This window comes from Manihot esculenta, chromosome 13, assembly GCF_001659605.2.
Source record: "Manihot esculenta cultivar AM560-2 chromosome 13, M.esculenta_v8, whole genome shotgun sequence".
Lineage (NCBI taxonomy): Eukaryota > Viridiplantae > Streptophyta > Magnoliopsida > Malpighiales > Euphorbiaceae > Manihot > Manihot esculenta.
In genome coordinates this window covers 30,235,866-30,263,860 of record NC_035173.2, presented here as the reverse complement: position 1 = coordinate 30,263,860, position 27,995 = coordinate 30,235,866, and the positions used below count along the sequence as shown (strand labels likewise).

The following is a 27,995-nucleotide window of genomic DNA, read 5'->3' as shown; positions in this document are numbered from 1 at the left end:
CACATTAATCAATGCCAAAAAATAAGAGAAAGAAAATCAATCAATTAATTTACTAGGGCACACTGTTTCCTGATTTCACCTTGGCTGCCAGTGAGGACTCCAACGTTGCCTAGTTTCACCATTGACGCACCAAAATCTCGAGCGAAAGTGATTCCATTGGTTGCAGCTTGCAATGTGACATAAGCTCTTGTTTGGATATCGTTGAGAAGAGCTGCATCAGATTGGAAGAGCCCTCTCCTAGCTACAACTGTGTAATAATTGTCATCGAATAATTTGGGGCTTCCAGGGTCCATATCTACGACAGTGGTGGTGTCTCCAGGCTTACATTTCGTCTTCAATTGGGCTGCAAATGCTGGGTCCAATGATGGGTCCGTGTCGCCTCTCCCACTGAAATTGTACAAACGATTTGCGATTACAAAGCAATGGTCAATTCTAATGGTGTGTGCTTGTTTACACCCATTCTCTAATTTATAGGATGTATATAATTCGAAAAACTGTTCTTCTGAATATATATATATAAATATGTATAGCTTGTTATAATTTTAAAGTATTAAATATAAAAAAAAGAATTAATGGCTGATCTAATGAATTTATAATATACTTACACTAAACAAAATATATCCAGCACTTAAATATACAATTTATATATTATATTTCAAAATTATAAAAAAGTTACAAAAGATTTAGGATTGATTCGACCTCCTCTAGATTCTGAGTGGACGAAGTAGAAGGAAGGACAAAACTAGAAAGAAAGACAAAACTAGAAAGATGAAGACCGCTAGGAGTAGATCACAAAAAAAATTCTGTAATATTAAAAGTATAAGGGGTGAGTACAATTTACTCAGTGAGCAGATAATTAAATAACAAATGGAAAAAGATAAAGTTTAAGTAAGTCAGTTGAATAAATACAGTTTAATTCAATTAATATAAAATAAGCTGAATATAAATTGCTAAGATTTCTCTGCTAGATAGTAAATACAAAGATCATAAATGTGAAAAATAAAATCTGCATACACTCATAATTTGTTTCCTGTAGATAATGCTGGCATTTCAGGTGTAATAAAATAAAATAATGACAACATGAGAGCAATGCTAGCATCTTAGGTTCTATAATCACAATATTGGACCAAGAGCTAATAAAATACTGGTTATACACATTTGCAAAACTACCCCCAAAGGGTGACCACCTAATATATGCCCCAAAGGCTGTTTGTTTGTAGGGGTGAGCATTCGGTCGGTTCCGTTTAAAACCGAACCGAACCGAATAAACTGAAAAATAGAAATTTTAGTATTTATAAAAACCAAACTGAACTGATTTTGATCAGAAATTGAATTGAACCGAATCGGTCTGATTTGGTTCGATTTAGTTCGATTTGATCAGTTTCGATTTTTAATAAATTTTCTATTTTTTACACTTTATTTTTATTATTTTAAAATTTAATTAAAATATTTTAATTTTAATATGATTTAATTTCTCTATGTCATGAAAAAATATATTATTATCACTAATTGGATCGGTTCGGTTTTTTCCATTTTTTTCTGATTAAAATCGAACCGAATCAAAATAATCGAAATTTTTGAAATTAAAAACCGAACCGAACCAAAATGAATAAGAAACCGAACTAAAATTTTAAATTAATTCGGTTCGGTCGGTTTTTTCGGTTTGAATCGAAAACTGCTCACCCCTAACTGTTTGTATATCAAGCACTATCCCAAAGACAATATAAATATATACAAAACTGAAAATAAATCACCTGTCATTAAGATATTATCTGTTCGGTGCATATATAAAGTGTAATCGACTATTTATTCAGCTGTGCTTTAAATTAAATTTTCATTCTTTAAAAAAAAAACAAATTCACTTAATTATAAACAAAATAATATATACATATATAAATATATTTAAGAAAATTTTCAATATTATATATTTATCCACTCATCAGTACTTGGGACAAAATAACCTTAGGTCGTAGGAGTACCCCTATTATCTATCTTCAAAGCTGAGTCCTCCCCTAGAATTAAGAAGAAAAATAATATATCAAGTAATAAACAAATAATCTAACGTAAAATATAAAATTTTAAATATATGGGTCCTCTTCTAGAATTAAGAAGAAAAATAATATATCAAGTAATAAACAAATATTCTAGGATGAAAATATAAAATATAAAATATAAAATTTTAAATATATATTTATATATATATTTTAAAAAACATTTGGTAATATTTCGGCATAACTAGACCTTCCAAAATCATACAGCCTCAATAAAAATATACAATAAACTATAAATATTATTTGGATCAACCTATGAAAATCATTAATCTAAAAAAAAATATAGAATCTTATTAATTGGGTCTAACTAAAACATATCCCCTTTTAATTCTTAGATCGCAAAAATCACTATTTAATGGTAGATAAAATAAATTATATCGTAATAATTCGAATAAAAGGGATAAAACTCACCTATCCAATTATTGGAAGCTTTGGAAGAAATTATTGAATTTCTGATCAGAATATTAGTTTAAATTAGGATCTAGTTGAGGATTTCGAAAGTTTATAGATTGATTAGATTGAGGGGAGGAGATTTGGATTAATAAAAATGAATTTTTTTTAAAAAAATAACAGAGGGTTTTGCGCTGTTTCTACTTTCTTCAGGAGGAAGATGGTCAGCTCGCTTTGGTTTTGGGACCTTTTCGAAACGAGAGCTTTTAATGCTCTTTTCCTTTTTTTTTATTATTATTTATTTTATTTTAATAATAAATATATATATATATATGGTATAATAATTATCTCATCCTAAAAGAAATTTCATCCTCGAAATTTTACATACCTGGTGAAGAGAATAAATGTGGGAATTGAATTCGCATACTCTCTTCTTTTTCCTAAATAGCTTCTTTAGTAGAGTGGTTACTCCATCGAACTTTAACTAGGGGTATTATCATGCTCCTTAGAACATTCTTTTCTTTGGCAATGATCTCTACTGGCTCTTCTTCGTATGTGAAATATTCTCTCAACTCGATAGGTTATTTTTGGAGGATGTGGGAAGGATCACTTCTATATTTTCTTAACATAGATACATGAAAGACATCATGAATCTGTGATAGCTCTGGAAATAGTGCTAAACGATAAGCAACTGGTCAAATTCTCTCTAAAATCTCATACGGTCCTATGAATCGCAGACTCAATTTTCCACGTTTACCAAAACGTACAACCCCTTTCCAAGGAGAGATCTTTAGAAATACCTTGTCACCAATATTATATTTAATGTCTCTTCTTTTCATATTTGCATAACTCTTCTGTCTGTCTTGTGCTACTTTTCATTTACTTCTAATCGTCTGAATTTTATCTGTAGTGTGTTGTACTAATTCTGAACCTTCTAATTGTCTTTCTCCCACCTCACTCCAACACAATGGTGTTATGCATCTTCTCCCATACAAAACTTCATAAGGAGCCATGCCGATACTAGTATAATAACTATTATTATAAGAAAACTCCATTAAGTGCACATACCTATCCCAACTTCCTCTAAACTCCATCACACAAGCCCTCAGCATATCCTCCAAGGTCTGAATAGTTCTTTCTGATTGACCATCAGTTTGAGGGTGAAAAGAAGTGCTAAACTTCAACTTGGTGCCTAAATCATTTCGCAAGTTAGGCCAAAATCGAGAAGTGAATCTTGGGTCTCTATCTGAAACAATAGAAACTGGAGCACCATGAAATCTTACAATATCATTGATATAGATCTCTGCTAATTTGTCTAAAGAATAATCCATCTTAATAGGTAAAAAGTGTGTTGACTTGGTTAATCTATCAACTATCACCCATATTGCATTATGTCCATGCGAAGTATGAGGTAATCCAGAAATAAAATCCATAGTAATGTTGTTGTCCCTTGAAGCAACCCAAGAGGGGGTGAATTGGGTTTATAAAAAATTTAAGGCAATAAGACAAAATAGAAGTCAATAAGGAAGAAGATAATCAACACAAGGATTTATAGAGGTTCAGCTATCTCAAGCCTACGTCCTCTCCTCAATGCCGACCTTGAGAGTTCAACTCCACTATCAAATCTTCTTTGGGTGAAGATTAAAACCCTTACAATCTTAGAGCAAGCCTTTGCTCTTTATAAATCTCTTTTTCACTCAAGAGCAATTCTTTGCTCAATACCAAACCCATTGCAGTAGAATCACTCAACAACCTTTACTCACTCTAGAAAAGCCAAACAATTACAACTCAAAATGAGCTTTCAAGAAATTAATACTTTGGCTCAAGGTTTTGAGAGAGAGTGAGTGAAAAATGCTTTAATCACAATAAGTATTTGCTTAGATGGTTGTTGTAACCTTTTCATATCAAAAACTTATTGTATTTATAGTTCAATCATAAATATGGCCGTTTGAGGTGCATTAAATACAAATAGAGCCGTTTATATTCAGAAATAACCGTTATGTCGTGCTCAGAAAAACTCAGGTTCAGCGGCCTAAGGCTAAAGTTCGGCGGCTGAACCATTTGAGGTGAAGAACATCATCCTTTAAAAATGGACTTTCGGCGGCCTAAAGTCAAAGTTCGGCGGCCGAACATGTGAGACTTTCGTCTCTGTCCCTCACTTTCGGAAGCCGAAGTTTAGGCTTCGAAGGCAGACTTAAAACTTACTTTCGGCGGCCGAAGGTCAATGTTCGGCGGCCGAAAGTGTGAGACTTTCGTCTCTGTCCCTCACTTTCGGAAGCCGAAGGTTGCACTTTAGGGGGTAAGTTAAAAACAAACTTTCGGCGGCCTAAAGTCAATGTTCGGTGGCCGAACATGTGGGACTTTTGCCTCTGCCCTTTCACTTTCGGAAGCCGAAAGTTGACTTTAGGGGGCACAAAAATAATTCTTTAAATCTTTGAAAAATCATAACTTAGGCTATAAAACTCCATTTTTCAATCCGTTTGAATTTTTGCAACCTATATTTTTGGATCTTTAATTTTGACAAAAAAATTTCAAAATCACTCCTTTTGGAAAATTTCATTTTGGTCCCTCAAAGTCAATTACTTAAAACTTGGGTGTATTTTAAAAAACATTTTAGAAGAGAAAGAAACCTTGAGCCATCACAATTAATTATTTGAAATTCACAACCTATAAATCAACAATGCATAAATAAAAAAAATACTTTATGATCCCTTTCTTGTTGTATGCTTTCAAAATTGATACTTTTCACTTTTGAGACTGAAGCAATTTCATTTATCTCAATAAGGGACCTACAAGCTCAACACAAACACTTTTGAAGACAATTGTAGCACACCAATTGTTTATTAATCATCAAAATAGGGATTAGGACATTTAGGTCCAACAATCTCCCCTTTTTTGATGATGACAAACAATTGGTGAATAATAAGATAATAATCACAAGTGTAGTGTGTGTATTTTAAAAATTACTCCCCCTTAATGTGCTCCCCCTTTCATAAATACTTTATGCCATATTTAAAATTTAAGAAGACACATAAGAGAGGTTTTGACTCAATGAAATGAGATGCAATGAATCCTATATGAATGAATGAGCCAAAAAAAATGCATTTCAAGAGGAGCTATAATCATAAATAATATTCACAATTCAAGAGAGTCAAAATCTACTTAATCCAAAAGAGTCAAATAAAAATCAAGGTATCAACAAAGGCTCTATCAACAAATAGGCATCATCTAATATCCATAAACATGATCTAAAAACCATAAGGCCAAAAGAGTAAGAGTTAAACTAATATAGCCAATATCCATAAAAAAACATAAAATATATACATATATGATATCATCTCTCCCCCTTTTGACATCATCAAAAACAAATGTACCAAAAAAAAATTAAAACTATATCAAACAATTTGATAAACTTTCAAAAAGATAAACAAATAAAAAAAATATATACTCAACAAGCAATACCATCTAGCATTCCCAATTCCCTTTTAATGAAGTTAAATCTTTCTTCATTTAAGGGTTTAGTAAAAATATCAGCTAATTGATTGTTTGTATCCACAAATTCAAGAACAATATCACCATTTAACATATGATCACGAATGAAATGATGTCTAATGTCAATATACTTAGTTCTAGAATGTTGAATGGGGTTCTTGGTTAAATTGATTGCACTTGTATTATCACATTTTATAGGAATGTGATCAATAAATACTTCAAAGTCTCTTAATTGTTGCTTAATCCAAAGGATTTTTTCTACAACAAAGACTCGCCGCCACATATTCGGCTTCGGCGGTTGAAAGTGCAACCGAATTTTATTTCTTGCTACACCAAGAAACAAGAGATTGTCCTAGAAGTTGACAAGTGCCCGAGGTACTTTTCCTATCAAGAATGCTTCCGGCAAAGTCGACATCCGAGTAGGAACATAAACTAAAGGATGTACTTCTAGGATACCATAGCCCCAAATGCAATGAACCATTCAAATATCTAAGAATGCATTTAACGGCATGCAAATGAGACTCTTTAGGACATGATTGAAAACGTGCACATAAGCATACGGAAAACATAATATCCGGTCTAGATGCGGTGAGATATAAAAGGCTTCCGATCATACCTCTATAGAGCTTTTCATCAATTGGTTTACCCTTTTCATCCTTGTCAAGCTTGGTGTTTGTGCTCATTGGTGTTCTACTAGGCTTGCTATTCTCCATCCCAAATCTTTTGATTAGCTCCTTTGTGTATTTGGCTTGATTGATGAAGATGCCATCCTTAACTTGTTTGATTTGAAGCCCAAGGAAGAATTTGTGTTCTCCCATCATGCTCATCTCAAACTCGCTTTTCATAACTTTTGAAAACTCTTCACACAAACACACATTAGTAGCACCAAATATAATATCATCAACATATATTTGCACTACAAGGATGTCATTTTCATGATTTTTGACAAAGAGTGTTGTATCCACTTTGCCTTTTGAAAAGCCATTTTGCAAAAGAAAATTACTTAGTCTTTCATACCAAGCTCTTGGAGCTGGTTTTAAACCATATAAACCTTTAGACAATTTAAAAACATAATTTGAAAAGTCATGATTTTCAAACCCCGGAGGTTGCTCAACATAAACCTCATTCTCAATAAAACCATTTAAAAAGGCACTTTTCACATCCATTTGAAAGAGTTTAAAATTCATATATGATGCATATGCAAGCAAAATTCTAATGGCTTCTAATCTAACTACGGGGGCAAATATTTCATCATAGTCTATACCCTCCTCTTGGTTATAGCCTTTAGCTACCAACCTAGCTTTGTTTCTTATGATATTGCCATCTTCATCAAGCTTATTTCTAAACATTCATTTGGTGCCTATGGTGGGGTGATGTTTTGGTCTAGAAACTAAAGTCCAAACCTTATTCCTTTCAAATTGGTTGAGTTCTTCTTGCATAGCAAGAACCCAACTCTCATCACTAATAGCCTCATCTATAAACTTAGGTTCTGTTATACCCGGCTAGACTCCGGTATCGAAATTCCTACCGTCCGGTGGAATCTCGGATGTCGAAAGCCTCTAGTAGGGTAGAAGCATGTTTTCATAAAATGTTTTAAGGTATTTCATGGTTTTAAGTAAAATGGAAATGAGTTTTTGCATAAAAACAACCTTGAAGGAAAACTCAGGTTCGGCCGCCGAACCTCAAGTTCGGCCACCGAACATGCATGCCTTCAGGAGCGCCTTTAGGCCCCCGAAAGCATAAGTGAGGAAAGTCCAGGTTCGGCCGCCGAACATGGCATGCATGCGGAGGCACGTTCGGCCCCCGAATGTGGCCTGGCCAGCCACTATAAAAGGGTCCCTTAGCCGAAAACGGGCGAGCTTTTTCCCCATTTCCGGCCAAGGTGAGTTCTCCGCCACCCCTCACCGATCTTGAGTCTTTTCCTTCAGATCTTTCAAGTTTTTCACTAGTTTTCATCTTGTTTTGAAGATTTCCGAGTTTTGAGCAAGTTTTGGAGCTTTGAGGTTCAAGAACTCAAATCTCTTCCAACTCCAAGTTAGATCGCCTCCACCCTCGATCTTCAAGAGGTAAGAGTCGATCTCTAGCTTACTTTATGTTTTAAGCAAGTTTATGCAAGTTCATGGGGTAGAAAATGCATGTGTAGCTTATGTTGAGCTTATGGGTTTTTGATGTGATTTTGAACAATGTGGCTTGCAAATGTATGTTAGATGTGTTATAGATGGGGTTTTAGTTAGTTGGTGCCCCTAGGAACTTGTATGCTTGTGTTTGAGTGTTGTAAAATAGGTTTATGCATGTTTGGATGAGATTGGAGGCATAAATGCATAGGGGAGCTGAGTTTCTGCCATTCTGGGAGAAACCAGGTTCGGCAGCCGAAGGAACTTTCGGCCGCCGAACGTGCTTGTGGAGGCAGCCTTCGGCTGCCGAAGCTTGCCCCCGAAAGGAGACTTTCGTCTCTGTCTGGGAGTTTCGGCCGCCGAAGGTGCCGCCGAACATGCATGAGTTTCGCCTCTGTCTGGGAGTTTCGGCCGCCGAAGGTGCCGCCAAACCTGCCTGACTTTCGGCTCTGGAGGGACTTTCGGCCGCCGAACCTGCCGCCGAAAGTGCCCTGTTCAGCCATTTCTTGCATGTTTTTCTATGATTGTTTCATGATGTTTTAGGGGGTTTTTGGGGAATAGTTTAGAGTTATGTTCATGTATGTTTGGTCCCTCATTTGAGTCCACCTGTGTAGGTTCGGACCCGAGAAACCGAGGACCCCAGCAGTGAGTCTGTTGCCCCAGTGTCTGGTCAGAGCTATCCAGAGGTGAGTGGAATAACCCTTTATGTTTTTAAGCAAATCAATTGCAAGGATTGAGCATGATCATGCATCATGAATGCCATGTGATGAATTAGGTTGCTTGCATTAGAATTCACGAATATGTTGCATTGCATATTTTAAATGTTGATGCGGATGAATGTTGGATGATCCATAGCCCTTGATCTATGATATGACGATGTGATATGTACGGTACGGAATGTAAGACCAGTGGGACCCATTCTACGTTCGCTGGCACTATGTAAGGAAAAGACCAGGACCCATTCTACGTTCTGGCACAGTTGGACACTGTTATGTTATGATATGTAAGGGAAAGACCAGGACCCATTCTACGTTCTGGCACAGTTGGACCATGTAGAGGGCTATTGGTGACAGGTTCATCCTTGATGTGATTAGCTGTGATGTGATGCATTCCATGTTATCATATGTTTTTAAATGTTTTATTATTCTGCTCACTGGGCTCTAGTAGCTCACCCCTCTCCCAATTTCCCCAGGATTGCAGGTACAGGGTAGACCAGGAGGTTTACAAGAGTAATGAAGTCACGTGTATGTAATAGTTAGGGTGGACATGATAAATGTATTAATTTTATGTAAAGATACAGTTTCAGTCATGTGATGATATTGAGGATTAGATATTGTGCTTGACATTGTGTATGAGGTATCCCTTTTATTACATGATCAAAAATGTTTTATTATCTTCACGAAAGCCAACTCATCTTATGATGTATTGCCCATTGGGGCATTGATGAGATCCCACAGAGGGATCATGATTATGATTATGGCTATGTGGAGTGCATGTTCAGGTTGAGTTGGATGTATGAAAGTAAAGTTTTAAATTTTTTTTTTTGTATGTTGTTGATCATGTATGGGATTAAACAGGTTTTCTGTAATACCCGGCTAGATTCCGGCATCGGAATCCCTACCTTCCAGCGGAATCTCCGTTGGAATATGGAATTTTGATGATGCCAGAGTCTTCTAGAGGGGTAAAATGTGATTTCTAAAATGATTTTTACTGATTTCATGGTTTTAAATGAAAAAGAAGTGAATTTTGAAAAGAAAAGACCAAGGAGGTTTTTGCCAGGTTCGGCCGCCGAAAATGAAGTTCGGCCGCCGAACATGAGTTGGTTTCGGGAGTGCTTTTGGCCTCCGAAAGCTATGTTTGAACAAACCAGGTTCGGCCGCCGAACCTCAAGTTCGGCCGCCGAACATGGGGGTGTTTTGCATGCACGTTAGGCCGCCGAAGGAGGTTTGGCTAGCCACCTATAAAAGCCCCTCAGACCGAAAATGGGCGAGTTTTCTCCCCATTCTCGAGCTCAGGTGAGTTTTGGTCCTCCTTTGGTCGTTTTCATGTTTTTCTCTACCCATCCTTCAAGTTTTCATGAGATCTACCATTTGTTTTGAAGTTTTGAAGTTTTGATCAAGGTTTTGAGAGCTTGGAGACTTGTAGAGCTTGGGTCCTCCATATCTCAAGCTTTGGGTCACACCAACCCTCGATCTTCAAGAGGTAATTGTAGATCCTTGCTTCTCTACTGTTTTAATGAAGTTTTAGGTGAGTTTATGGGAGTTTTATGGGTAGATATGCATGTTAGGGTTTATGTGGGTTTTATGCCCAATGTATGAAAATGTATGTTCATGTGATGTTTGTGTTGGGGTTTAAGTTAGTTTCCAAGCCCCTTGAACATGTGGGAGAGAGTATGCATGATCGGGAGAGAGTATGTGAGGTTTGGTTTGTTTTGATGGTTTTGGCCCATGTGGGTCATAAACTATCTATGTATGCTTTAGATATTGTTTTTGGGAGTTTAAGTTTTGTTTGAGCTCCTTTGTGCATGGTTAAGGATGTATGCATGTGTTTGAGAAGTTGGGTGCTTGTTTTGGGGTGTTTGGAAGGTTTGGAAGGCTTGAAATGCATAAGGGCTGAGTTCTGGATGAACTCAGGTTCGGCCGCCGAAGGTGGTTTTGGCCGCCGAACCTGCCTGAGTATGTAGGGATTGGCCGCCTAACCTTGCCCCCGAAAGTTGAGTTTTGGCTTGAAAGCAGACTTTCGGCCGTCGAAGGTAATGTTTGGCCGCCGAAAGTGCCTGACTTTCGTCTCTGGAGAGAGGGTTCGGCCGCCGAAGGTGCCCCCGAACCTGCCTGACTTTCGTCTCTGTCTGGGACTTTCGGCCGCCGAAGGTGCCGCCGAAAGTGTCCTGTCCAGCCTTTTCTTGAGTGTTTTCTATGCATGTTTAAGTGATGCCTTAGGGGGTTTTTGGGGAGTTGTTTATGAATTCTTTAGAGTGTGTTTGGAACCTCACTAGAGTCCACCTGTGTAGGATCAGACCCGAGGAACCGAGGTGTTTAGCAGTGTCAGCCGTTTCAGAGTCGGCCCAGAGCTAGTCAGAGGTGAGTGGAACTAAACCTAATGTTTTAAATTAAGAAATTTAATGTTTTTAGAGCATGATCCATGCATCATAAAATGCCATGATATATGTATTAGGTTGTTTTGCATTAGAACCCACGAATATGATGCATTGCATAATATGTTGTTGATATGGATGGATATTGGATGATCCTTAGCCCTCAGTATGAGATGAGATAATATGATATGATATGCCATGGTATGATATGAGATAGAAAGACCAGGTCGCCCCTGGTACTATGTTATGTAAGCGAACACTAGGTGAGGCCTAATCGCCCCTGGTGTAGTTGGACATGTTATGATATGAGTTATGTAAGTGAATACTAGGTGTGGCCTCATCGCCCCTGGTATAGTTGGACATATTTCGATATGTAGAGGGCTAATGGTGACAAGTTCATCCTTGATGTGTTATGATTGTGTTGTGACGCATTCCATGATAGCATATGTTAAAAATGAACTGTTTTCTTTTATGGTTTCTGCTCACTGGGCTTTTTAGCTCACCCCCTCTCCCCTAACCCCAGGTTTGCAGGGTCAGAGATAGTCAGGAGATCAGCAGGTTACGTCCATGGTCATGTTTATGTAATAGAATAGTAGTGGACATGATGTAATGTAAAGTTATGTAAGGATGTAAAAGAGTTATGTTGTAATATGACTTTATGTTATATGTTCAGAGTTATAGTATTGTGCTTGGCCCGAGTTGGATGATCCCTTTGTACATGAGTTTTATGTTATGTTGTTACATGTGATGGACCGAGTTTGACATAGGGTATGCTGACCCTAGGGGTTCTATGAGTTCAGTCATAGTGCATACACAGGTCAAACTGGTTAAAGGTAAAGTTTTAAATGTTTTATGAAAATGTTGGATCATGTTTGGGGATTATACTGACTGTACAGGATGCATAGTAGGCTTGCTACGGGTCCCGGCGGCCTTATGCCGATCTGGATCCTAGCGCCGGTAGCGGTCCGGATTTTCGGGTCGTTACATTTTCAGGTTGCAAGTCAGGCTTGCTACGGGTCTTGGCGGCCTTAAGCCGACCCGGGTCCTAGCGCCGGTAGCGGTCCGATTTTCGGGTCGTTACAGAATGGTATCAGAGCCCTAGGTTCATAGGATCGGACCTAGAGTGTCGGGCTCATAGATGTTTTAGAAGGTCAAGCACAATAGGAAGATCATGTCCACTAGGATAGGATGTGGAGTCCTGTCTTGTATGATGATGTGAAATGCCATGATTATATACATGTGCATTGATGCTATGATATGAATGATGTATATGTGATGAGGGTTCATGTGTGCCCACATGAACCATATGATGCTAATGTTTGTATGATGTGTACTGTTTTTCAGAAAACAAGATGAGAGGAACCCGTCGATCGGCAAGATTGACTGGAGTACCACCTGAGGATGAGGGCACGAGCGCCCGTCCTCCTACGTTGCCTAAGGCAATGTCTTGTAGAGCCAACAGAGAAAGAGTGTCAAGGGACCCTAGAAGGTCTTTTGATGCTAGCAGAAGGGGGACAGATAGAGGAGGAAATTCTTCAGATGTGAGGGAGGTTACGGAAGAGGATCAGAGGAGGGATGGGAACCTGGATGTTAGCATGGAGGAAGAAGGGACAGGGGAGTCTCAGGGAGGCGTTCAGGCCTCGGGGTATGGTTTTCCACCCCATTATCCACCCTTTCCACAGGGTTCAGGGTATTCGATGGGAGGTACATCGGACTATTCCAGCTTTAACCCCTACCCTACCTACATGCCTTATCCACCTTTCTATCCACCTTATACACAATACCCAGCTTATCCACCTCACCCTTCTATCCAAACCCGGCAAACCCCACCTCGGGGAATGCTGCACCCCCACGTCCACCACCTACAGAACCAGCAGCCCCAGTTACTCAACCTCCTAGACCTAACTCAGCCGATGGGAGCAAAGTAAAGATGACAGATTACCTTAAGCTGGATGCTCCCAAATACAAGTCAGGGGATGACCCCTTTGAGTATCTGAGAGTAGTGAAGACAATAACTGATGAGCTAGGGGCGAATGATAGCAGGGCCATTCAGATGGTAGGGTTCACTTTAAAGTGCAAGAAGGCACGTGAATGGTTCAAGTGTTATGTGGACCCGAGACTAGACGGTATGACATGGGAGGAATTTGCGAATGAGTTCGCTGGATGGGCTTTTCTAGACAGTTCCAGAGAACTGAAGATGATTGAGTTTGAGCAACTGAAGCAGACAGAGCACATGAGTGTAGAGGAGTTCACGGATAAATTCTTGGAGCTATTGCCTTTTTCAGGGCAAGCTCTAGATTCAGATACGAAGAAAGCCAAGAGGTATGTTATGAAGCTGCATTCCAGGTACTCCTCGTTGATTCGGTCAGTTGAGAGGGAAAGTTTCCACACTGTGGTGGATATGGCTCGAAGAATGGAGGCAAGTGCTATAGTTGAGGGGTCAGTGAAGCAGTCAGTGACCCAGTCTTCAGGGGTTAAGACCCCAGGCAGAGGAGGGCCAGGTCTCTCTTCTCAGAGCTCAAGTAAGAAGAGGTGGGACAACACCACCAAGAAGCCAAAGAAGAATAAGTTTTGGAATAAGTTGAAATCCGGTCTGGGATTTGGCGGTGGCTCGAGCTCAGGCTCAGATGGTACAGAATGCCAGAGATGTGGAAGGCTGCACAGGGGAGTGTGTCGAGCTGGGACCAATACATGTTTCAGATGTGGACAGGAGGGACACATGGCTCGGGAGTGTCCTAGAGCACCTTTTATGGGCCAGCCCCAGCAGACAGCTTCTGGTAGTGTGGCACAGCCAGCAGCTCCAGCCACAACTCAGGGCAGTGGCAGAGGTAGAGGAAGAGGGGCAGCCTCTTCTTCTGGTTCCCGAGGTGAAGGTCCATCAACTCCAGCCAGGATCTTCACCATGACTCAGCAGGAGGCTAACACATCCAACACTGTGGTGTCAGGTATTCTCGTCATTGGGTGTTCTGATGTGTATGCTTTAATGGACCCGGGTGCATCTCATTCATTTATTGCTCTGAGAGCCGTTGAGAGGTTGGGTCTGATAGTCTCTGGGTTAGAGTGTCCCCTATGGGTCAGTGGACCCAAGTGTGACCCGTCAGTGGCAGTGTCAGTCTGCCAGTACAATCCAGTTTTTGTTGAGGGAAGATGCCTCTCCGCTGACCTTGTGGTTCTAGATTTGACAGACTTTGACGTCATTCTAGGGATGGATTGGCTATCTACCCATGGTGCTACCTTGGACTGCAGGGACAAGGTAGTCAGGTTCAGAGATCAGAACGGGTCAGAGGTCGTCTTCAGAGGAGACAAGAGGGGCACACCTAGAGGTCTGATATCAGCTCTTCAGGCTCGTAGGTTGCTTAGGAAGGGATGTCAGGGGTACTTAGCTCATGTGAGAGAGCTAGACAGTCAGGTCAGGGAGCCAGCCTCGGTGCCAGTTGTCAGAGAGTTTCAGGATGTCTTTCCAGACGAGCTTCCAGGTTTACCACTTGACAGGGAGATAGAGTTCGAGATAGAGTTGGTGCCTGGAACTAGACCGATCTCTATCCCTCCCTACAGGATGGCCCCAGCCGAGTTGAAGGAATTGAAGGAGCAATTGCAAGAGCTGGTAGAAAAGGGCTTCATCCGACAGAGTACCTCACCTTGGGGTGCTCCGGTCTTATTTGTGAGAAATAAGGATGGGTCCCTCAGACTTTGTATCGACTATAGGCAGTTGAACAAAGTCACTACCAAAAATAGGTACCCTCTGCCAAGGATCAATGATCTATTCGACCAGCTAGCAGGAGCGGGTTGTTTCTCCAAAATAGAGCTAAGATCGGGGTACCATCAGCTAAGAATAAGGGATGGAGATGTGCCAAAGACAGCTTTCAGGACCAGATATGGGCATTTTGAGTTCCTTGTGATGCCGTTCGGGTTAACCAATGCCCCTGCAGCATTCATGGATCTCATGAACAGAGTGTTTAGCCAGTACCTGGATCACTTCGTTATTGTCTTCATAGATGATATCTTAGTGTATTCCAGGAATGCAGAGGAGCATGCCCATCATCTGCGGTTGGTCTTGCAGACCTTGAGAGAACATGGCTTGTATGCCAAGTTCTCTAAATGTGAGTTCTGGCTGAGGAGCATTTCGTTCTTGGGGCACTTAGTGTCAGAGAATGGGATTGAGGTGGACCCCAAGAAGACAGAAACTGTGGCTAACTGGCCTAGACCCACTTCGGTGACAGAGATTAGAAGTTTCTTGGGTTTGGCAGGTTACTACAGGAGGTTCGTTCAGGACTTCTCAAAGATAGCAGCTCCTCTGACCAGACTAACCAGGAAGAATCAGAGGTTTGTGTGGACCGACCAGTGCGAAGAGAGTTTTGAAGAGCTTAAGAAGAGGTTGACTTCAGCACCAGTTTTAGCTCTGCCATCTAGTGATGAGGACTTTACAGTCTTTTGTGATGCGTCCCGTGTGGGACTGGGTTGTGTACTAATGCAGAATGAGAGGGTGATTGCTTATGCTTCTAGGCAGCTGAAGAAGCATGAGTTGAATTACCCCTCACATGACCTAGAGATGGCAGCAGTAATCTTTGCACTCAAGATGTGGAGGCACTACCTCTATGGGGTTAAATGTGAGATCTTCACGGATCATAAAAGCCTGCAGTACATCTTGAGTCAAAGAGATTTGAATTTGAGACAGAGGAGATGGGTAGAGCTGCTGAGTGACTATGATTGCAAGATTCAGTACCATCCGGGTAAGGCGAATGTTGTGGCAGACGCCTTAAGCCGGAAATCACTCGACAGTTTATCCCACATATCGGCAGAGAGGAGGCCAGTGGTGAAGGAGTTTTACAAGCTCATTGAGGAAGGTCTACAGATGGAGTTGTCTGGTACAGGTGCCTTGGTGGCCCAGATGAGAGTGGCACCCGTGTTTCTGGAGCAGGTGGCTCAGAAACAGCATGAGGACCCAGAGTTAGTGAAGATTGCCAGGACTGTTCAGTCAGGCAATGACAGTGAGTTCAGATTCGACAGCAAGGGGATCCTCCGCTATGGGAGCAGACTATGTGTACCAGATGACATAGGGCTCAAAGGAGACATTATGAGAGAGGCTCATAATGCAAGATACAGCATTCACCCCGGAGCCACCAAGATGTATCAAGATTTGAAGAAGGTTTATTGGTGGCCAGCTATGAAGAAAGAAGTGGCACAGTTTGTGTCAGCCTGCGAAGTGTGTCAGAGGGTGAAGCTGGAACATCAGAAGCCGGCTGGAATGCTTAACCCGCTACCTATTCCAGAATGGAAATGGGAAAATATAACTATGGACTTCGTAGTGGGGTTACCGGCGGCGTCCAACATAGTGGACTCCATATGGGTGATTGTGGACAGACTCACCAAATCTGCTCACTTCATTCCTGTCAGGAGTGGCTACTCTGTGGACAAGTTGGCGCAGGAATATGTGGATGAGATCGTCAGGCTGCATGGGGTTCCTGTTTCGATAGTGTCAGATAGAGGGCCCCAGTTCACCTCCAGGTTTTGGCGGAGTCTGCAGAATGCCATGGGTACCAGGTTGGATTTCAGTACTGCCTTCCACCCACAGACAGACGGACAATCAGAAAGGACCATCCAGACCATAGAGGATATGCTCAGGATGTGTGTGCTGGACTTTGGCGGTTCTTGGAGGCAGCATCTACCTTTAGTGGAGTTTGCCTACAATAACAGCCATCATGCTAGCATCGGGATGGCTCCATATGAAGCTTTATATGGAAGGAAGTGCAGATCACCTGTTTGCTGGGAAGAGGTTGGAGAAAAGGCCTTGGCAGGGCCTGAGCTAGTAGAGATTACCAGCAGGGTAGTACCCATAATCAGAGAAAGGATCAAGACTGCTGCAAGCAGGCAGAAGAGTTATGCAGACATCCGCAGAAGGCAGTTAGAATTTCAGGAGGGGGATCTGGTATTGCTCAAGGTGTCTCCTATGAAAGGGGTGGTTCGCTTTGGGAAGAAAGGTAAACTAGCCCCACGATACATCGGACCCTTTGAAGTCTTGCAAAATATTGGGAATGTGTCGTACAAGCTAGATTTACCTGCTTCAATGGGAAGAATCCATCCGGTTTTCCATGTTTCAATGTTGAGGAAGTTTGTGTCAGATCCGAGCAAGGTTCTTAGTGAGCCTGATGTGGAGGTCCAAGAGGACCTCACCTATGTTGAACAGCCAGTACGGATCATAGACACCCAGATCATAAAGTTAAGGAACAAGGAAATCCCGATGGTGAAAGTCCTGTGGAACCACCACAATTTGGAGGAATGCACTTGGGAGACACGGGAGTCTATGCTCCAGCAGTACCCTCATCTCTTTTAAGGTTAGATCTCCTTGTGTTTATGTGCTTTGTATGTATGTTGTGTTTTATGCCATGTTATGTGCTAGTTGAGGTACATTCGGGGACGAATGTTCTTAAGGGGGGGAGAATGTAATACCCGGCTAGACTCCGGTATCGGAATTCCTACCGTCCGGTGGAATCTCGGATGTCGGAAGCCTCTAGTAGGGTAGAAGCATGTTTTCATAAAATGATTTAAGGTATTTCATGGTTTTAAGTAAAATGGAAATGAGTTTTTGCATAAAAACAACCTTGAAGGAAAACTCAGGTTCGGCCGCCGAACATGCATGCCTTCGGGAGCGCCTTTAGGCCCCCGAAAGCATAAGTGAGGAAAGTCCAGGTTCGGCCGCCGAACCTCAAGTTCGGCCGCCGAACATGGCATGCATGCGGAGGCACGTTCGGCCCCCGAACGTGGCCTGGCCAGCCACTATAAAAGGGTCCCTTAGCCGAAAACGGGCGAGCTTTTTCCCCATTTCCGGCCAAGGTGGGTTCTCCGCCACCCCTCACCGATCTTAAGTCTTTTCCTTCAGATCTTTCAAGTTTTTCACTAGTTTTCATCTTGTTTTGAAGATTTCCGAGTTTTGAGCAAGTTTTGGAGCTTTGAGGTTCAAGAACTCAAATCTCTTCCAACTCCAAGTTAGATCGCCTCCACCCTCGATCTTCAAGAGGTAAGAGTCGATCTCTAGCTTACTTTATGTTTTAAGCAAGTTTATGCAAGTTCGTGGGGTAGAAAATGCATGTGTAGCTTATGTTGAGCTTATGGGTTTTTGATGTGATTTTGAACAATGTGGCTTGCAAATGTATGTTAGATGTGTTATAGATGGGGTTTTAGTTAGTTGGTGCCCCTAGGAACTTGTATGCTTGTGTTTGAGTGTTGTAAAATAGGTTTATGCATGTTTGGATGAGATTGGAGGCATAAATGCATAGGGGAGCTGAGTTTCTGCCATTCTGGGAGAAACCAGGTTCGGCAGCCGAAGGAACTTTCGGCCGCCGAACGTGCTTGTGGAGGCAGCCTTCGGCTGCCGAAGCTTGCCCCCGAAAGGAGACTTTCGTCTCTGTCTGGGAGTTTCGGCCGCCGAAGGTGCCGCCGAACATGCATGAGTTTCGCCTCTGTTTGGGAGTTTCGGCCGCCGAAGGTGCCGCCGAACCTGCCTGACTTTCGGATCTGGAGGGACTTTCGGCCGCCGAACCTGCCGCCGAAAGTGCCCTGTTCAGCCATTTCTTGCATGTTTTTCTATGATTGTTTCATGATGTTTTAGGGGGTTTTTGGGGAATAGTTTAGAGTTATGTTCATGTATGTTTGGTCCCTCATTTGAGTCCACCTGTGTAGGTTCGGACCCGAGGAACCAAGGACCCCAGCAGTGAGTCTGTTGCCCCAGTGTCTGAGCTATCCAGAGGTGAGTGGAATAACCCTTTATGTTTTTAAGCAAATCAATTGCAAGGATTGAGCATGATCATGCATCATGAATGCCATGTGATGAATTAGGTTGCTTGCATTAGAATTCACGAATATGTTGCATTGCATATTTTAAATGTTGATGCGGATGAATGTTGGATGATCCATAGCCCTTGATCTATGATATGACGATGTGATATGTACGGTACGGAATGTAAGACCAGTGGGACCCATTCTACGTTCGCTGGCACTATGTAAGGAAAAGACCAGGACCCATTCTACGTTCTGGCACAGTTGGACCATGTAGAGGGCTATTGGTGACAGGTTCATCCTTGATGTGATTAGCTGTGATGTGATGCATTCCATGTTATCATATGTTTTTAAATGTTTTATTATTCTGCTCACTGGGCTCTAGTAGCTCACCCCTCTCCCAATTTCCCCAGGATTGCAGGTACAGGGTAGACCAGGAGGTTTACAAGAGTAATGAAGTCACGTGTATGTAATAGTTAGGGTGGACATGATAAATGTATTAATGTTATGTAAAGATACAGTTTCAGTCATGTGATGATATTGAGGATTAGATATTGTGCTTGACATTGTGTATGAGGTATCCCTTTTATTACATGATCAAAAATGTTTTATTATCTTCACGAAAGCCAACTCATCTTATGATGTATTGCCCATTGGGGCATTGATGAGATCCCACAGAGGAATCACGATTATGATTATGGCTATGTGCAGTGCATGTTCAGGTTGAGTTGGATGTATGAAAGTAAAGTTTTAAATTTTTTTTTTGTATGTTGTTGATCATGTATGGGATTAAACAGGTTTTCAGGTTGCAAGTCAGGCTTGCTACGGGTCTTGGCGGCCTTAAGCCGACCCGGGTCCTAGCGCCGGTAGCGGTCCGATTTTCGGGTCGTTACAGGTTCTATATGAGATATGAATGCAATATTATTACATACATGTCTAATAGAGGATCTAGTTGTTACCCGTTGTGATGCATCACCAATTATTTGATCCTTGGGGTGATCCTTCTTGTAGGTCCAATCCTTTGGCAAGTCATGTTGGACTCCTTGACTTTGTGTAATTTGCATTTGTTGCTCTTGGAGTCCAACCTCATTTTCCTGTGCCTCTATTGAATCCTCCTTGGGTTGACTTTGATCTCCATGAGGTTGAGAATCTTCAATGGTCAACTCATCAAGGTTATCTATAAGATCATCATCACAAGATACCTCCTTTCTAGGAGCAAAGGGATTAGATTCATCAAAAACAACATGTATTGACTCTTCAACTATTAAGGTTCTTTTATTACATACTCTATATGATTTACTAGATGTAGAGTATCCTAAGAAAATACCTTCATCGGTTTTGGAGTCAAATTTACCTAGATTATCCTTGTTGTTTAATATAAAGCATTTACAACCAAAAACTCTAAAATAACTAACTCTAGGTTTCCTTCTATTCCAAAGCTCATAAGGAGTCTTATTTAAGAGAGGTCTAATTAAAACTCTATTTGAAACATAACAAGCTGTATTTATGGCTTCTGCCCAAAAATAAGTAGGTAAATTATACTCTGTTAACATAGTCCTCCCCATATGGGACTTTTGCCTTTACCCTTCACTTTCGGAAGCCGAAAGTTGACTTTAGGGGGCAAAAAAATAATTCTTTAAATCTTTGAAAAATCATAACTTAGGCTATAAAACTCCATTTTTCAATCCGTTTGAATTTTTACAACTTATATTTTTGGATTTTTAATTTTGATAAAAAATAATTTCAAAATCACTCCTTTTGGAAAATTTCATTTTGGTCCCTCAAAGTCAATTACTTAAAACTTGGGTGTATTTTAAAAAACTTTTTAGAAGAGAAAGAAACCTTGAGCCATCATAATTAATTATTTAAAATTCACAACCTATAAATCAACAATGCATAAATAAAAAAAAATACTTTATGATCCTTTTCTTTTTGTATGCTTCTAAAATTGACACTTTTCACTTTTGAGACTGAAGCAATTTCATTTATCTTAATAAGGGACCTACAAGCTCAACACAAACACTTTTGAAGACAATTAGTAGTACACCAATTGTTTATTAATCATCAAAATAAGGATTAGAACATTTAGGTCCAACAAATATGTTCCCACTTCCATTTTGGAATAGAGAGCGGTAGTAGCTTTCATGTTGGATGTTGATGTTCTGCTTTAATCTGTTGGCATACTAAGCATGTGGACACAAAGTCAGCTATTTCTTTCTTCATGCCTGGCCACCAATAGTTTTCTTTAAGATTTCTATACATTTTTGTACTACCTGGATTAGGGGTGAGCATTCGGTCGGTTCAGTTCGGACCGAAAACCAAAATTTTAGTGTTTATAAAAACCGAACCGAATCGATTTTGGTCAGAAATCGAATCGAACTGAACCGGTCTGATTCGGTTCGGTTTGATCGGTTTCGAATTTTAATAATTTTTTTATTTTTTACACTTTATTTTTAGTATTTTAAAATTTAATTAAAATATTTTAATTTTAATATGATTTAATTTCTCTATATTATTGAAAAAACATATTATTATTACTAATCGGTTCGGTTCGGTTTTTTCGGTTTTTTTCTGATCAAAACCGAACCGAACCGAAATCACCGAAAATTTTGAAATTAAAAACCGAACCGAACCGAAATATATAAAAAACTGAACCAAAATTTTAAATCGGTTCGGTTCAGTCGGTTTTTTCGGTTTGAACCGAATACTGCTCACCCCTAACCTGGATGCATAGAGTAAGCATAACAATGGGCTTCCTCCATAATCTCTCTCTTCAAGCTTTCCACTTTGGGTACACATAATCTATCACCAAACATTAAACTCCTATCTTCCCTTAGAAAAAAGTCAATACGGGTGCCATCACTTACTTCATTACTGATCTTACTCAACTGCTCATCTTGATTTTGGGCTTCTCTGACTTTTTCTATCAAAATTGGTCGAACTTTGAGAGTTGCCAACAATGCTCCTGCATCATCTACTGCTAGTTCTACTCTTAAGGATCTGATCTCTAGTAACAAGGGAAGCCGAACTGTTTTGAGATAAGCTAAATTACTAAAGGACTTGCGACTAAGGGCATCAGATACCACATTAGCTTTGCCTGGATGATATTCAATGGTACAGTCGTAGACCTTAAGTAACTCAATCCACCGTCTCTGCCTTAAATTCAACTCCTTCTATGTGAGAAGATACTTCAAACTCTTGTAATCTGTAAATATCTGGCAAGTCCCGCCATAAAGATAATGCCTCCATGTCTTTAATGCAAACACAACTGCAGCTAATTCCAGATCATGGGTGGGATAATTTAATTCATGTGGTCTAAGCTGTCTAGAAGCATAAGCTATCACCTTCCCATGTTGCATGAGTACACAGCCTAAACCCTTATGAGAAGCATCACTATACACTACAAATCCATTTGTACCTTAGGGTAAGGTAAGGATTAGGGTTGATGTAAGACATGTCTTAAGCTTCTTGAAACTCTCTTGACATTCATCTGTCCATTCAAACTTTACATTCTTTTGAAGGAGTTTAGTCAATGGTGCTGCAATGATGGAGAAATCCTGAACAAAGCGACGATAATACCCTGCTAAGCCCAGGAAACTTCTAACCTCTGTAACATTAGTTGGAGGGTCCCAATTGACTACTGTCTCAATCTTCTTAGGATCAACCAAAACTCCATATGCTGAGATAACATGTCCTAAGAAAACCACCCGATCAAGCCATAACTCACATTTGCTCAATTTAGCATACAGTTGCTTATTCCTCAAAATTTGCAGTACTATCTGTAAATGCATCTCATGCTTTTCCTTGCTACGGGAATATACTAAGATGTCATCAATAAATACAATAACAAAGCTATCCAAGTAGGGCTTGAACATCCTATTCATGAGATCCATAAAAGCAGCGGGTGCATTAGTTAACCTGAAAGGCATAACAAGAAACTTATAATGCCCATAACGAGTTCTAAAGGCTATCTTGGATATTTCGGACTCCTTGATCTTTAATTGATGATACCCAGATCGCAAATCAATCTTAGAGAACACCTTAGCACCTTGGAGCTGATTAAAAAGATCATCAATGCGGGGTAAATGATACTTATTTCGCACTGTGACTCGATTTAATTGTCTGTAGTCAATATATAGCCTTAAAGAACCATCCTTCTTCTTCACAAATAGCACAGGGGCTCCCTAAGGTTAAACACTGGGTCTTATGAAACCTTTATCCAGTAGCTCTTACAATTGTGCTTTTAACTCTTTCAATTCTGCTGGAGCCATTCTGTATGGTGCCATAGAAATAGGAGCTGTACCTGGATTTAAATCAATAGAGAATTCAATCTCTCTATTTGGAGGCAACCTAGGAAGCTCTTCAGGATATACATCAAGAAACTTGCTTACTACTAGTATATCTTCCAATTTAGATTCTTCTAGGCTACTGTCCATCACATAGGCTAAGTACGCTTGACAACCCTTGCGAAGCATCTTCCTAGTGGTCATGGAGAAAATCACATAAGAAGGAAGTAAATGCCTCTCCCCAAAGAAAGTGAACTTGGATCCTTCTAGACTATTAAATACCACTAATTTCTCAAAGCAATCTATTGTGGCATGATGACGGGATAACCAATCCATACCTAGGATAACATCCAGATCTTGTAGATACAAAGGAATCAGATCCACTAACAACTCATGATTGCCCAACTTAACAACACAATTCCTATACACATATTCACATACAACAGAATCCCCAACTGGAGTACTCACAGCTAATCCACAATCTAAGGGTTTTAATTCTCTATTAGCATGCTCAAAGAATGATTGAGATATGAAAGAGTGAGTAGAACCAGAATCTATAAGAATGTGTGTATCATTATCAAAAATAGTTAACATACCAGTCACCACCTCCGGAGAAGCTCGTGCCTCCTGCTGTGTCATAGCAAAGACTCTGGCTTGAGTGCGAGGTCTACCAGGTTGTATCATTGGTCTAGACTGAGAAGATGAAGTAGCTCCACTAGCTTTGCTTATGCTAGGCCCAACTTGTGCTGTAGGTACACTCTGTGATAGTGTCATAACATACTTTAGATTCTGAGGTGCCATTGATCCTTGATGAGAACCACTGTCTCTAGCTATCAGCAATGGACAATCTTTCTTAAAATATCCCGAAGAACCACATTCAAAACAACCCTTATCGAATTTTCTGCACTCCCCAGCATGATATTTACCACAAGTGACACATCGAGGAAAATGTATCTTCTTTTGTTCAAACCCAAAATTATATCCTTGCCCACGTTTTTGTGCCCCAAAGGAACTACCCACTAATTGTGCTACTGAACTCTGACTAAACTGTGGTCGAGTAACCTGCTGTTCTGTATTGACAAAAGAACCTCTACTACTACCACTGTATTCAGTTTTGGACTGAAATGAACTGCTCCCTCTCTTAGCTGGTCTCTCTCTGAATCCCTGTGAACCCTGCATATGCTTTCTACTCATCTTCTGCTCATACTCTTCTCTTCTTGCTTAACTTTCTCAACATTCAAGATTGCTTTCACTAACTCTCTGAAATTATTACTTCTGAACCAGGTCATAGATGATCTGATATTAACATGTAGACCCTGTCTGAATCTGTCATATTTAGCTTCCTCAAAAGGCAATATGTCTGAAACAAAGCAATAGAGGTCTTCAAACTTGTCAACATACTCTCTTATTGAAAGGCTTCCTTGAAACAACCTGAAAAAGGCATCATGTTTTCCCTTTCTGTAACTTTCTGACAAATACTCCTGGCGAAATTCATATATAAATTGATCCCAAGTCAATCTGACTCCATGTCTATGACGTATGCCATCAAACCAACCATCAGCCTTACCCTAAAGCAATCCATATACATTATCTACTTTATCTGGATCAGTCGGCTTCATTAATTCAAATGCTTTTATCACTTTCTTTAACCATTTATTTGCAATATCAACATCAGAAGAACCTTCAAAATCATAAGCCTCCAAACGTCTAGCACGATCCACTATCTCCCATGGATCTCTAAGTTTAGCTGTAACAGTTGCTGTAACTACTTGTACCACAAAAGCACCCAGGTCTGCATTTATCTTAAAAGGATTGGCTGATGCTACAAGTGAAATAAGAGGTGGAGCTACAGGTGCGATAGGAGGTGCAACTGTGGGTGCTGAGGGAGGCGGTGGTACAGTTAGATATGCCCTTGATTCAGCACCATGAGAAATAGAATCTCTATGCCCTTCTCTGCTCCCAGGTAAAACATGATTTGCCACCCCTTCTAGAGGTGGAGGTGTAATTGTAGGATCCCTATGAGGTCGACCAATGTCAGCTAATCTAGCTGTACGAACACCACGGTCTCGACGTCTATTATCTACTTTGGGCGGCATTGTCCTACAAACGAAAATACAAAAAGAATTATCAGAATATAATTAAGAATACTAACTCAAGAAAAGTCTACAGAATCTATAAATCTAAGCTCTGATACCAAAAATTGTCACACCCATTCTCTAATCTGTAGAGATGGATATGACTCGAAAAACTGATAGAATTTTCCCTGAATATATATATATAAATATGTGTAACCTGCTATAATTTTAAAGTATTAAACATAAAAAAGAGGACTAATGGCTGATCTAGTCAATTCGTAATATGCTTACACCAAACAAAATATATCCAGCACATTAATATACAATTTATATATTATCTTCCAAAATTACAAAAAGGTTACAAATGACTTAGAATTGGTCTGACCTCCTCTAGACTCTGAGTGGACGAAGTGGAATGAAGAACAAAACTAGAAGTAAAGACCGCTAGGAGTGAATCACCAAAAAGAATCTGTAATATTAAAAGTATAAGGGGTGAGTACAATCTATTCAGTGAGCGGATAATTAACTAACAAAGGGGAAAAGATAAAGTTTAGGTACTTAATAGTACCAAATACTTAGTTAAAATAAGTCAGCTGAATAAATACAGTTTAATTCAATTAACATAAAATAAGCTGAATATAAATTGTTAAGATTTCACTGCTGGATAGTAAATCCAAAAATCATAAATGTGAAAAATAAAATATGCATACACTCATAACATGTTCCTTGTAGATAATGCTAGCATCTCAAGTGTGATAAAATAAAATAATGACAACCTGAGAGCAATGCTGGCATCTTAGGCTCTATAATGACAATATTGGCCCAAGAGCTAATAAAATACTGGTCATACACATGTGCAGAGCTATAACCTTCAAAGCATCTCGGGTATAATAGTCCTCCTGCAAACAACGATGACTTGGAGTTATAACCTTTTCTTTTTCTTTTATAAAGTCCCGTAAATTTTTACTTTCTTTCCAGGAGATTTACAGGCTCCTCGGATCTCTGACAAGACAAGCAATTTTTTTTACTGTTAAGTTGTTAGCTATCTAACCTGATAGAACCACTAGATCCTTTACACTTAAGCCCTTTGCAGCAAAGTTTTGCTTCAGTTGATTTATACTGGCGAAAGGAGATGGTAACTGTGCTGAAGCCTCTGAAGCACTAGAGATTCTTCCATCTTGACGTCCAGTGCGAACAACCCAAGATGGTCCGCCAACCTGAATACAAAATGATTAATCAATCTTATCATTAGACATATATGCATGAATATAATTAAGCATTTGATGAATTTTGCGCAAGGAGATAATACCATAGCAACTGAATCTCGGGCTACCAAAGCCAAAATATCAGCACAAGAAACAACACCAGGACAATCCTTTTCTATTGCAGATTTTATAGTATCAATAACATTGAAACCTCGTAAGGTTTGGTTTGGGATTGCATCTTTTGTAGACTTTGAATATGAACATCCAAGGATGCAAGCGAAGCTGTGGACATTAGATTTTGAAGACTCTGCAATTTTAGAAGCCTCTGCAATTTCTGTGGTTTTTCTACAGAATTTTGAGAACAGAGGAAAGGAAATTTGGAACAGAGAGAAGGAAATTTGCTCAGATTTCTAAAGAACTTAGCTCACACCTATCAATTTGATCAGCATATTGTTGTTATTTATACTTGAATTTACAACTGAAAAACAAAAAAATCTGAGCTTGAAGTCGCAAATCTCAAATTAAAAGAGAAACAGACGCTGAACAGGTTAAAGGAAAAATAGACGTTGAACAGTTCAAACCAAACATACAAAAACATCGTGCAACATGCAGAAACAACGTGCAGCGGGTACGTGCTTATTAACAAAATGACAGCTGGCGTAATAGCTGGCAACAAGCTTATTTCCTTCATTTCTCCCTCGTAAGCTTGTTCTTCACATCTCTGATCCCAATCATCATGCTCAACTCATCGATCTTGTCCCGGGACAGTGGCTTTGTTAGAATATCAGCTAGTTGTGATTCAGTCTTGACATACTCGATTTCGACTTCTCCTTTTTTAACACACTTCCGAATGAAATGATACTTAATGTCTATGTGCTTACTTCTGTTATGATGGACAGGATTCTTTGTGAGAGCGATTGCAGATTTATTATCAACTCTTAACATGAATGATAGCGGTTGTCGAAGCCGTAAAAAATAAACCTATTAAACAATCAACAATTAACTTGTAGATAGTGGCAATAGGGTCGAACCACAGGGATTTGACGCTACGGATTTTTCTAATAATGACTTGGACAAGTAAATAACAAATAATTAAAAGAAGGGGGTTTGATTTGATGAGTTAAAGCTGAATAAAAGAAAGCAGTAATTAAATGAGTAAATCAATGGGAGAAGGATTCTAGTTAAAGCATGAATCTAATTCAATTTGTTTAGAATTGATCATTGATATTTTTGATACTCTTATTTATTTCAATAAGTTAGTTTAGGACGTATAAGACGCTTCTCACAATCCGAATTCCTCCTTAGTTTTAGTTTGATTAGGAAACGTTCGCTAATCAACCTCTAGTTAACAAGTTGCCAAGGAATGTCCTTGGGGCTTTTAGCATCGAACAACTGTTAACTGCATTAGGATTTAGAGAAACCCAAGTCTAACCTTGCCAACCGCGTGGTCAAGTTTAGATTATGCAACTGATTATACTTGTGTTAAACAATCTAAGCAATTACAGACCTAAATTA

The 27,995-nt window shown here is 39.8% G+C and overlaps 1 protein-coding gene across 1 annotated transcript; it reads right to left on the bottom strand.

Annotated features, from left to right (window-relative positions):
- LOC110629270 (peroxidase 56-like) lies at window positions 1-27,425 on the bottom strand. Its single transcript, XM_021776180.1, has 5 exons — window positions 27,295-27,425; window positions 26,585-26,825; window positions 26,327-26,492; window positions 1,171-1,187; window positions 1-461 (listed from the first exon to the last, which is right to left on the bottom strand). The coding sequence occupies exons 1-5, from the start codon at window positions 27,423-27,425 to the stop codon at window positions 45-47; spliced, it is 972 nt and encodes a 323-aa protein (XP_021631872.1). The 3' UTR covers window positions 1-44.
- Between the last annotated feature and the right edge of the window lie 570 nt (window positions 27,426-27,995).